This window comes from Dermochelys coriacea, chromosome 7, assembly GCF_009764565.3.
Source record: "Dermochelys coriacea isolate rDerCor1 chromosome 7, rDerCor1.pri.v4, whole genome shotgun sequence".
NCBI classification, from domain to species: domain Eukaryota; kingdom Metazoa; phylum Chordata; order Testudines; family Dermochelyidae; genus Dermochelys; species Dermochelys coriacea.
This window is the reverse complement of record NC_050074.1, coordinates 114,732,585-114,745,736: the sequence shown is the minus strand read 5'-3', so window position 1 is coordinate 114,745,736 and position 13,152 is coordinate 114,732,585. Positions and strand designations below refer to the sequence as shown.

Below are 13,152 nucleotides of genomic sequence, written 5' to 3'. Positions count from 1 at the left end.
GAATATTACTGCTTTAGAGCTTTGAGTTCCTGTTACAAAATATTATTTGAGATTTGTGTTCTCTTACAGAGCTCCAGTTCTGACTTGCTTCACACAAAGCAGAAGAAGATACAGAATTCCCCTGAGAATATTTTATCTATAAGCTACGATTCAAAACTATTTAATTCGTTAATGCCATCACCTCGGATGACTACTTGCCATCATTGCGGTCTGTATGGTAAGCCTTAATTACTATCCCTTAGGCCTGCACACATAATACTCAAGTTGAATGAGGCTTTCAAGTAAATATGTGCAAAAGGCTCTTATAAAAATGTAGATATTAAGCCCTCTTCCCCAGACTTTCACTTTGAAAGAAATTGGTATTTTAAATTGGCATAGTAATTCTGCAAAACATAAATAGCAAAGATTACAAAATCATCAGACAAAACTATTAATCAGTCCAATCAATCAGTCAATCCATGCTTTGAGAAATCCACGGTGATACCACACAGATGAAAAAGCAAATACTTCAGTGAAAAATTAATGAAGTACAGACTGGCCTTCAAAAACAAAAAGTAATGGTATATTAAATTAATAATAAATATGTATTCTATAACTTGTCAGGTCTTTTTGAGAGAGATAAGATGGATGAGGTATCTTTTTTGTTGTACCAACTTGCATGGATGAAAGAGACAGGCTTTCGAGCCTTGAAAGCTTGTCCCTTTCACCAACACAAATTGGTCCAATAAAAGATATTACCTCACCTACCTTGTCCCTCTTGTATCCTGGGTCCGTCACAGATACAGTACTGCAAACAACTTTTTTTGTTCAGACATGATTGTGCCTCTTCCCTTCTTTAGGTTAGGCACAGTACTGACTTTTTTTTTTTTTTTTTTAAAGGAGACTTGAGATGTTCTCAATGTAAACAGACATATTATTGTTCTACAGACTGCCAGAAGAAAGATTGGTCTGCACATAGTATTGTATGCAAGCCAATTAAACAAAAGTAAGTTTAGGATGTTAAAGCAATATCTTGTAACTCAGAGAATCTTAAAAATAGGCAAATGAGAATTACTTTTGATTTAATTCTAATTTTTTTTACTGTAATTCAAATACCTTTAAATGATCTATGTTGCTTGGTCTTATACTGAAAGATATTCCACTACATTGTAAATCTGACCATCATAAGAAAATGAGGCAGGAGAGGGCTGGAAATTAAAAAAAAAAAAAAAAAAAAAAAAAAAAAAAAGGCAGCTCAGAAAGGTGTCTGAAAATGACCATATAGAGCTTTATACTGTGTCTGAATGGCTAAATATAAAATTTTCTGAGTTTACAAGTGAAAACATGTCTCTTGTAAGTTACAGCACTGCAAATGAATTTGAGGTGGGAAAAGTCGAGCTGAATTTTTTTTCTGCCTTGTTAACCTGACTAGTAATAGATTTTTTTGCAGCCAGAGCCTAGATATCACTAGGGTACTACCTCTATTTGCAGCTGCTGCATAGTGGTAAAAGAAGTTCAAATCTATTATATTCTTATGTTGTTCTATTCTTCCATGTGTACAATAACTGTGCTTATATGGAATGAAATCCTGCCCTATTGAAGTCTATGGGCATTTTGCCATTGACTTCAGTAGGGACAGAATTTCATCCAAGAATGATGTTTGCTCTCTAATGAGAGAGGAGGTGGTCCATGGATACAAACATTTGCCCTTTACCTTGGGATTCAGTCAAGGTAAAGAACAAACATTTGTACCCTGGAACAGACCTTTGGGGAGCACCCACACAAACCTTTACAAATATGTTAATTGCCAATTAACTTGAGGTCAAGTCTAAACTCTCATTTAGAGTTTGAGGTTTTTGTCACAACCATAATTAGAGACTTAAAGAAGAAAGAGAGCTGAGATTCTGGAGTAGAAAAGTTTCATAGAGGAGCTGGTACACCATAGTGCTGTTTTTCAGCGTAGTGTGAGAACTTGTTGGCCCAGACTGTTTGTTTTAAGTTTATATCCTTTTTGTAATAATTAGCCGTGAAGTTGCATTAATTTTCATGTCAAGAAAGTAAAATTAAAATAAAATCTTTGTGATATAGTGAAAAAAGTGATATATATGTATATATATTAAATGTACAATTAATAACCTCCCACATCTGACTTCAGATGCAAGAACTGTTCTTGCTAGTTACCAGCTGTGAAGTATGGTTTAAAAAAATAAAATAAGCTGGCCTTTACCTTACTTTATTATGCAGCCTTCATTGTGGATCTAGGATGCAGGTTGGCACTCATACTTTTCAACACTTCAGTCATTTTGCTTTGGGTCTATAAGTACCTGTGTCAGGGTTCCTTCCCCACTCTGAACTCTAGGGTACAGATGTGGGTACCTGCATGAAAACCTCCTAAGCTTACTTTTACCAGCCTAGGTTAAAACTTCCCCAAGGTACAAACTATTTTACCCTTTGCCCTTGGACTTCCATTGCCACCACCAAACGTTTGACTGGGTTTACTGGGAAAACGTTGTTTGAGAACGTCTTTCCCCCCCAAAATCCTCACCAAAACCTTGCACCCCCCTGCCTGGGAAAGGCTTGATAAAAATCCTCACCAATTTGCATAGGTGACCACAGACCCAAACCCTTGGATCTTAAGAACAATGAAAAAAGCATTCAATTTCTTACAAGAAGAATTTTAATATAAGGAAAAGGTAAAAAGAATCACCTCTGTAAAATCAGGATGGTAAATACCTTACAGGGTAATTAGATTAAAAACGTAGAGAATCCCTCTAGGCAAAACCTTAAATTACAAGAAAGACACAAAGACAAGAATATTCATTCTATTCAGCACAGTCTAATTTCTCAGCCATTTAAAGAAATCATAATCTAACGCATATCTAGCTAGATTACTTACTAAATTCTAAGACTCCATTCCTGTTCTGTCCCCGGCAAAAGCATCACACAGACAGACCCTTTTTTTCTCCCTCCCTCCAGCTTTGAAAGTATCTTTTCTCCTTATTGGTCATTGTGGTCAGGTACCAGCGAGGTTATCCTAGCTTCTTAACCCTTTACAGGTGAAAGGGCTTTTCCTCTGGCCAGGAGGGATTTTAGAGGTGTTTACCCTTCCCTTTATATCTATGACAACCTGTTACTAAAATGGCTTGATTCTTTATTTGCTCTTTCTTTAATAGTTTAATCAACTGCTTTATTTCAGTTTAAAGAAAAGTGAAGATAATGTCAAGTTGCCTGGTGAAATTAAGAATAAAATTGATTTTAAGGTACAGAATGTTAACTTTTATTTTAATTGGCTCTGGTTTTTGCAGAAGCTCACTGCAGGTTGGATATAATAAGGATGAATTTAAGTTTAATGTGTTATGGTAAACATCGTAATGTTTTAAACATCGTAATGCTCAACTCACTATAGTGAAGAGAATTGAAAGTTAAGAAATTTTGATCGCTTCAAAATACACTGTTGCTTCAAATCAAACTAACTAGTCTAAGCAACATTCCAAAATGTTTGTTTAAAACTGACGTTTTTGACAAAAGTAGAGTTCAGTTATTGCTGGATCTTTTTTACCTGTGTTAGGAGAGAGTATGGTAGATGGCATCGGTAGTGGAGGTTCTGATTTGAAGGGGAGACAGAAATACAAAATGCCTAAATCAGAAACATTACTTACATGTTTACATTTCCTAACACATTGTATATTGTTACTGTTTTCAGCACCCGCGGTTAGCAATTATTCAGGAACTTGTGGGTTGTTTCCGCTAGGAAGAGAAATTGATGAGCTGGGTATTTCTTTGATGCAACACTGTTGATTTATTTCAGAATGTGCACATTGTCATGTTTCTCAGAATAAAAACATAGGAGGCAATTTTCTTTGCTTGCAGTTTCAGGATTCTTTCCAGCTAGCAGACTCGTCAAAAAGCCCTCTCTTAGCGTTCTCTTCTGCTGCTTCTGCCCACAGACCCCTGTTACTCCAGCAGACAATACCCAGGCCTTTGTGTTCGTATTCCATCTCCAATGAAACCTTTCCACGACATATTTCAGATTTCAACTGGCCTTGCATGTTGTCTGTGTTTTGGGCAGTTGCTCCTATTATTTCAGCTATCTTACTCCAAAAAAGTATCTTAACTGCCTCTTACTTTTAACCTTAATGAAGGGCACTATCATGGCCAACAGCTTCAACAAGGTTTCACCCAACTTCCATCATAACTTTTTCCTTTTTGGAAGGGAAATGGAGGGAAACTTGTCTGCACAAACTATTGGGTATAAATATATCTGAGCTTTCCGGTAAGATTAGCTTTCCATTTAATTTTTCTACTTTAAATCCTTATTCAAGGTTATAGGTCTGATTTCTTTCTTTGCCTTGATGGTAGCTTTTATATAGCCATATAAAATAGTCCAGACCTCCAGTGCTTATATTGCAGTATAACTCTGATTAGAAACAGCAAATGCTAATTGACAATAAAGGTCCAATTAAATAAAGGTACCTTGCAAAAGAGGATATATTGATGATGAGTACATCCTTATTTTGTGGTTTTTAATAAATATATAAAGAACAGAGTTCCATTTGTGTTTAGCTTCAGCTCAGTTTTAAATTTCAGGTTGTGCAAGACTACATGCACAACCAACTAACACAGTGAAGGAAATTTAATACATTTTATTCTGGCAATGAAAAATGCATCTTACAATATAGGATGTCCCAGAAAAGCTTTAATAGATGTGGATCCCAGTATAGAGTTAGGCTGATAAGCCATTATTGGGATCCCTTTGTTCGTGTACAGAAGAGAGAGAGTATTTTAGGATATAATAGTAAGGTACAAATTTAAATATGGTGCCATTTTGTTATGATCTGAGCAAATTGGGTATATTTTGAAATCGGTGGGAGTTAAGTGTGTGTTAAATTAATTTAGATTTAGTGTTTAATTTCATTTAGATTTGCAGATGATGTTAAACTCTTTAGCAAAGCAGTCCTACATTTTTTTTTAAATTGGTAAGTTATCCAATACGAAAGGCAATTGCTGCTCTTTTAGACTTCAAAACTGCATGCCTGTACCTTTGTGCTTTCAAACACCTCTGTATAGAACAGTACTCACTTTTGTCAGAAGAGTTGCTATTCTGAGTGAACGGTGAAGAGTTGAAGGAAGGTAGTGTCTTTGTGCTCTATTTCGGGTTTAGGCATAAAATTTTCAAAAGCACCTAAGTTGACTTTCTCTGAGACTTAAATTCTTCAGTACCTAAGTCACTTTTGGTTACTTTTGAAAATTTAATTAAGCATAAATGCTTTAAAGGGCTACCCTGAAGCAGGTAATATGTAGACAATTCCAATTTAGAAGTCGCCTATATTTGTTTCTAAATAGGGCAGTTTATCTCCTGTTGATGCACACAAGATAGAAGATGACATCAAGAAAATAATGCTTTCTGATCTGCAAAATCTAGGGCTCAAAAAAGCTATGGAAATACAGGTACTTTCTCCTTGCCACCCACTGCATGATTAAATTTATTTTTGGAAAATATTGATACATTTCACTGTCAGCATGAGGTCCCTTCCAACCCTGATATTCTATAATTCTATTTCTTTGACAGGTCACTTCACCTCTGTGTGTTTGTTTCCTCACATGTAAAATATGGATAGCAATCCTGGCCCATCCTTTTAAGAGTTGTTCCATCTGCAGATGGAACTGCTGTAAAAGGGATGGGGGTGGTAGTACAGAATTGAACATTCCTAGCATCAGTAGTATACATCTACCAGTTCTAACTGATACAGAATATTTATAGTATATAGACGCTCTTCATGTGTCCATTAAATAGTAAACATGGTAAGTTATTGATGACAAGTATTAATGTTAGATACTTCAGTAGTATGGCTTTTCTTTTTAGGGTACGGTCACAGAATTCAGGAACCCAAGTGAATTTTATATACAGGTCTATTCTCCAGAAGTTTTAGAACATATCAGCAAACTTACTGTGAAACTAAAAGATTGTTATGCAAATATTGTTAACCAAGAGGAATATATTCCTATCGAAGGGGAAGTTTGTGTTGCAAAATATTCTCTGGATCAGGTAACTGTTTTTTTTTGGGGCGGGACTGGTAAACATTGTTAAAAGAATGTGGGACTGTAAATATCTAAATGTCCTAAACACCTTTTAAATTGTGTGTGTTTACTTAAAGTTTTATATATTCTGATTTGTGTTGCATGTAACTCCCATTGTTATCAGCATTTGTATTGAGTGATGAATCTGTTGTAGCATTTGGAAACCAGGTGTAGTTTATACTCTTGCACGTTCTGAAATCCAACTTTGTAGAAATTCTTGTCTTTTGAGATGGTTTATGTTGCCCTAGAGCAGCTCATTTTCATGTAATATTTTCCTTAAGTTCTTTATTAAGTTAATTTTCTTTTAAACATAGTCCATCGTGGTTGGTATTTTGACTTGCTTAGGGTATCTTAGTACTGGTACAACAGGACAACCTGCAAATAAGAGTTATATCTCAATTTTTTTAACCTTAGTGCAGGTCATTTGACCCCTCCCCATTTACTTCTGATTCTTACCTGGGGTGTGGCCTGATTTTCCTGACAGCAGTTTTGTTGTTAGCCCTGGTCTACACTTGTGGGGGGGTTGACCTAAGATATGCAACTTCAGCTACACGAATAGCGTAGCTGAAGTGGGCGTATCTTAGGTCGACTTATCTGTCCGTGAGGAAGGTGGCGAGTCGACCGCTGCCACTCCCCCATCAACTCCTCTTCCGACTCTCACAAGGTAGAGTTCCTGAGTCAATGAGGAGCACATTTGGGGATCGATTTAGCGTGTTTAGATGACACGATAAATCGGTCCCCGATCGATCACACCCACCGGATCGGCGGGTAAATGAAGACCTGCCCTTAGTAAAACAACTTATTTTCCCCCCTTGTCATCTTCTATACTTTCTTCTTTCCCCCTCGTCTTTTCCCGCAACGCTACCAGACTCTTAAGCTGTTAGAAGCATTGTAATGATATATGGTGTCTGTGTTGGGGGCGGAGGGAGGAGGTGGAAATTTCTTTGGAGCAGACTTGCTGTGAATCCTGAATGTTTTGTGCTTTGAAATCAACCGTGTCTTGGTGACAGTACTAATTCTTTTTCAGATGACTTTTGCCCAAAACTATTGCTGTACAACGAGTCTTTGGTTCAGTTGAGTTACTTCAGAACTGATCAATATTTGTTACTTTGTTGCCAACTTGATGGAGTAAAAGTAATTCCTGAAATTATTCCTTTTGTGGAGAATATAATGTGTATGTAGTTGTGTTTTTACATCCAGAATATCATTTGTTCACGTGTAGACCTGGAACAGAGTACTGGTAAAAAAGGTGGATATCTTGCAGAAGAAAGCACAAGTGTTATATATCGATTATGGCAATGGAGAAAATGTTCCACTAGATTGGATTAAACCACTCCACAAAGACATGGAACTGTTTCCTCCCTGTGTGAGTATTTCTTTTTAATTTCTAATAGCTAGTTGGGTAAGCAAAAGTTGTATTTAAACGAACAGTTGTCAGTTAAATCAGTATTTCTAGTGGCATGCTTTAATTGCAGTTACCACAACATTTTATTAAAAGATAATATTGCAAGGGTAGTTTGGTATGATGTTGTCATGGTAAAATTACACATAATTCATGGCATAGTCACAGTAAAAAAAAAAAAAAAAAAAAAAAAAAAAAAATTTCACTGTATGGTCATGGCAACCTTGTACACCCAGCTGCCATGCATTAGCAGTTAGCTTGTTTTGATATAGTCCTCTCTGAAACAGGACTAGATCAGATTGAACCAACTAATTGTTAATCAGTGCTTGAATTATGGTGGGGGGGGGGTCTGCCCTGTCCTCTCTTCCACTCAGTGTAGAGCTCCTAGAAGGGCAGGGCTGGGTTCCCTGTAGCAGCAGCTCCCATTTTCTACCTTCTTTCCTTCTTGTAGGTCCCCTAGACCTTGATTTCTTCCCCCTTTTCCCATCTCCCTCCCTAGCTGGTTGCTGGGACCTGCTACCTGGGCGAAGTGCTTCACTTGGCAGCTCCCAGGCCCCAAGGCCCTAGTCTGGAGAGAAGCCCCTTCGTCCTAGCAGGAAGAGGGCGGTGCTGTCCAGTGCCCTGGCCAGTTTCTCTGCAGAGATCAACTCAAGCCCGCTGCATCTTATCCTGATCACTCTTCCTCCAGTGACAAACTGGAGGGGGGATGGAGACTGGGATCAGAGGGGGGTCAGGGATTGAAGAGACTGGGGGGGAGGGTGTTGTGATTGAGTGAGCTGGGGGAGATTGCTGGGGGCGGTGGCATTCAAAGAGGACTAGATCAAAGTGAACTAATGTGATGGTAATGCATGGCAGCAGGATAAATGGCATAATTCATGGTTCTGTGACAGTAGTGAGCTTTCATGGTGGAGTTGTGATGTAAATGGCAGAATTCCTGGGTTTCATGACAGTGGTGACCACCATGACAGAATTGTATCTCTAATAATGATTCAGTTACTGTTAGTAATTCAAAGTTACGGTTTTGTGAAGTGTTGAAAGTTTGGTAATTGAAAATTTGTCAAAAGTTATTAGAGAATTTTGGCCTCTGCATATTTCCTTTCATGGAAGACGTGCCACCCAGTGCAGGCTAGACACTAGAATCTTCTCCAAACAGTGCTTGTTGAAGCTCAGATAAACCAGCTAATTTTGCCATCATACTGTCACCCACACATCTCACCTAATGCTGAAGCACTAGTGAAATATTTTTTTCTTTGAACCTTTAGAGATTGTGAATCATGTTATACTGCGTGGTGGCTGTAGTATTTGGACAAATATTAATTTGCTACCTGGAATGAGTCCACCAAATTCATTTTCACTTGAGAATTTATACTGAGATCTCAAACTGGTGCTCTATCCCTATACACCTAACACATACACTATGAGAAATAGGTGGCTATTTAAGCTGTGTTTTGGACCTTGTCCTCTCCCATGTCCATGACATTTGGGCTGGCTTTCTTCCTGAAAATTGAGGCAGTTCTGACTTGCTCATGAAGCTCTGGGTTTTAGCTATGCCTCTTCTACCTTTGTGCCAGACTTTTTCTGTGTGTGGTTCACTGCTAGCATCCCAGCCTTTGGAGTTAATTTAAGGAAAGCTGTGACAAGACACAGCGACTGACTTCCACAGTGTCATGGAACTAGGAGACATCAGTCGGTCTTTGCCCAAAGCTCCTGGGTCATCTTCACAGAGATTGTTTCATGATTTTCAGTCTCCTTTACTACGCAGCTCTGTATCCTTAGAGCAGGTCCACTCTGTCCATTGAATGAAGTAGGAATCCTGTGGGGCAAAATGGGATGTGATCATAAATAAGGACTGTTATAATACATATATAAAATAAGACTAAATTAAAATTGCAAAAGCCATCTTAATTCTGGTGTTTCCGTTCTTTTGGGCGCTTGACTTTACAACCTTAACATTCTTTTAAAATGGCTTTGTGTGTGTAATTTCCTAGATTTTTTTTAAAAAGCAAACTGGAAAAACAAATTCCATCTCTTTGCATCATATTGATACCCATGTGGTTCATCAGCACTGTTGAGCATACCCAATGTGGATGAAATTGTGGAGATTTTTAGCTGCAAAAATCTGAAGTTTCTTCTGGATATGTATAAAAGGCTGTGACTTTTTCCCCCAGAAACTTAAAACTTGGCCACATTTGGGCAGTTTTTCACAGGGATGGCAAAATATGCACCCCTAAATAAAAAGTCCACTCCTTCCTTCCTTCTTTCCCCTCAAAACTTCAAGTATAGGTTCCTTGAGAAGCTCTCTTTTATTTAAATTGGGGGAAGCGCCCTTTCCAGATGTGCAAGGGGAGTACTGTTTTGCCCGTAGCTTCCTACCAAGATGCTCATGACACATGCTTCCGTGTTTGGGTGGAGAACTCACCTGGGATATCTTCAGACCCAAGACCTCTGGATTTCCGGTGAGACTCATCATCATATAAATATACTTGCTGATAACCTATGCTGTCATACAATTGTCATTCATAAAGCCATGTTATTTTTTAAAAAGGCCAAAAATTACTCTGAACTTAAAGTAGATGGTAACAAACAGTGAATCCCAGTAATGTTTGCACCTTAAGATATTCTAAACAAAAAGCTTTCAACTATGCTGTAGCTGTTAATCGCTTCATGCTGACTCAAGACATTCTAGGCTTTAGAGTTTTAATGCTGGAATCTTAAGATCAGAAATCAGAGCTATGGGTCTAGCATTCAGAGATATCCTTTCCCACTCTGGGGTTTGACAGTCCACGTCACAGCTCTCAATACAATAGCAATGTAGTAATGTTTTGTAAGACAGGGAGGATCATTCCCTCTTTGCCAGGAAACTGTTTGTTTTTGGAACTGGTGCATTTGCCACCAGATCATTCCAATATCTCTGCTTCTGCCAGAATTATAAAATGTCCTAGGACCATCTCCACAGACAGTTCACAAGCAAACCACAAATGGATTGTCATGGACTCTGTCATCAAGAACATCTTTCTGAAAATGGGGTCACCTGACTCTGTTTGCCTCAAAGGTTAATGTCAGCTGTTTTGCTCAAAGGGGAGGGTCTGAGCCAGGTTCTCTGACAAATACTTTCCTCAACTTGTGGACTCCAGGAATAACTTAGGCTTATCCACTGATACCATTAATACTGAGGGTTTTCAGAAACCACATTGTAGGATTCAGCAGTGATCATCGTATTAAAACCAGCCCAGACAGTTCTGGTACTGGGACCTCATGAACTTGTCCACCCAGCCACAGATATCCCCATCTCTTAACTATCATCTCCCAGAATGAAGGACACTTTCTACATCTGGACCCAGCTTTGTTGCACTTGACAGGGCAGATGCTGGCTTGCTAATCATCATGGAGAGAAGCTGCTCTATGGAGGTCGGAGCACGCTAGTTCAGAAAAGACTCTACTAGACTAATATAAGCAGCCAAGTGGAAAAGATGTCCTGTTTGGGCGGAACAATGCCATCTATGTTCTCTAAAGACTCCTATTCTTTCCATTGTGGATAATGCACTCTCACTAACTAACTCAGGGCTATCAGTCAGCTCCACAGGAGTACACTGAGCAATATCAGCTCAACATTCCCTCCCTCCGGGGTCACACCATATTCTCCTTCCCCACAGTCGCTAGGTTCCTTAAGGCTCTTATTTCCCCCCAGTCCCAGAGACCTCTCCTTTTCCCTTTTGCATCCCTCTCATCATGCTCATTCTTGCTCACTCTATCATCCATCTCTGAAGAGGGCCTTGTATGCCTACACAGCAGCTAGGAGGTGTAAAAACCCAGTATGAATGTACAACCTGGGTGGTGACTTAGGCTAGCTGCCTGCATACACTCTCACCAGACCCCATGGATATGTACTCTGGCAGCTAGCCCAAGCCAGCCAACACAGCCACAGCCAACACCTGTGCCAACACAGCCATGCTGCTATTTTTAGCATGCTAACTTGAGCAGAGCTTGCATGTGAATGTCTGCCTGTGCTAGGATTTGCACCTCCTAGCTGCTGTGCAGACATAACTGAAGTGGCTATAACATCTGTTTTAAAGTTTGAAATTCAGGCTCTCTTGTCTTTTCCGTCTTAGTGTGTTCCGTTAGGACAAAGTACCCTAAGGCCTCATGCTAATTTTGTTTTTTCCTGAGTGGTAGCCTTCCATTTAAATCAGATGATTTATCTGCTTGTTTTCTTAAGTCCCACTATAAAGAGAAGCTAGAAAGTACACATTTGGTGTTTGTAGGGCTCTTTCATTTTACCTTGACAGGATCAAACCTTTCAGACTCCCTGAGACTATTTGTAGCATTCGCAGTTAGGATGAAAGTTCAGGCAAGATCTACCCAAAAGCTAAGTGTGTGGGTATCTAATTGCATTAGGGTATGCTATGAGCTAACAAGATCAGATCCACCCATGCAGGTAAGAGCCCACTCCACTGGAACTCAGGCAGCTTCTGCGGCTTCCCTAAGATGCATACCTATCTGAAATCCACAGAGTGGCTACTCTGGGATCAGTCCACACATTTACATATTTTTCACGTTACACAGCCTCGTTGGGGTATCAAGATCTGAAACCCACTTTATCAGATCTGTCCTGCAGCCTTTATTTAAGTAGACTTTCTGAGCACTTACTTCCTTTATACTAGGTCACTGCTTGTTAGTCACCAAAAGTGGAATACATATTGACAGTCGTTTAGAGAGAACAGTTGTATGCTCTAGAGTAACTGGCTCTTTGAGATGTTGTCCATATATCTATTCCACTGCCCCCTCTCCCTCCCTTCTCCTGTGGAGTTCTATAGCAGTTGGCTTCTGTGTCTGTGAAAGAACTGAAGGATGGGGGTGGGGGGAACACAAGGGCAGTCTTGCACATGGGGTACATGTGCAAACCAGAAGTGGAGTATATATGGACAATAGGTCTTGACACATCTGCACTTATTGTAGGGTATGTAACCATTCTGTATGTCACAATGAATGAGGATAACAGTGGAGGCAGGGGAAGAACAGGAACAAGAATTCAATATATTGTCCCTTAGTTCCCCTGTAACCGTAGGACCTTATGTAAATAGCTTGAATTGTTAATATGGACTTGAGTGCAAAAACAAAAATAAGAACCAGTGACTATATTTCTTGAAAACCAAAGATTTTGCAGGCTCTAATTTTATTTTCTTAAAAAATGTATTCTTTTTGGTTTTCTCTTTCAGGCCATTAAGTGTTGTGTTGCTAATGTTGTTCCAAAACAAGGAGAATGGAACAAAGACTGTGCTAACATTATTACTCCTCTGCTCATGGGACAGTACTGTTCGGTGACTGTTGTTGACCTATTACAGGAGGAGATGATGACTTGTTTCGCTGTAGATGTTGTCCTGCCAGGTTCTGGTAAGATGGGTTTGATTGTTCAGGGACATATCTTAAAATTGTCAGTTGTGATTCTCATTTCTGTTCCCTTAAAGCGTTTTACAGAAATGAGATCGCACGCTTTTTATCTAAAATGTTTAGTTTTCTAGTCTTAGAAATTTGAATAGCTGCAATAGAGAGATCTTGTTTTGAAAAGTTGTGTCTTGATTGGCTTAATCTCATGCTTTGTTGACTACCTTTATAAACTTAAATTCTTTAATAGTGAACCTTTAATAAGATCACTTAAAGTCTGGATGATAATTTTCTTCCCATATGGTGCTAGT

At 38.9% G+C, this 13,152-nt stretch overlaps 1 protein-coding gene across 9 annotated transcripts in view; it reads left to right on the top strand.

Moving 5' to 3' along the window:
• The window catches only part of TDRD1 (tudor domain containing 1), a 66,431-nt gene that overhangs the window by 9,960 nt on the left and 43,319 nt on the right, over positions 1–13,152 (top strand). For all 9 annotated transcript variants that reach the window (XM_043519010.1, XM_038411596.2, XM_043519004.1 and 6 more), the window contains 7 exons: positions 70–217; positions 880–985; positions 3,176–3,239; positions 5,323–5,427; positions 5,843–6,025; positions 7,280–7,423; positions 12,676–12,850. In XM_043519010.1, the coding sequence (XP_043374945.1) occupies positions 70–217; positions 880–985; positions 3,176–3,239; positions 5,323–5,427; positions 5,843–6,025; positions 7,280–7,423; positions 12,676–12,850 (925 nt within the window). The remainder of the gene's footprint in view (positions 1–69; positions 218–879; positions 986–3,175; positions 3,240–5,322; positions 5,428–5,842; positions 6,026–7,279; positions 7,424–12,675; positions 12,851–13,152) is intronic.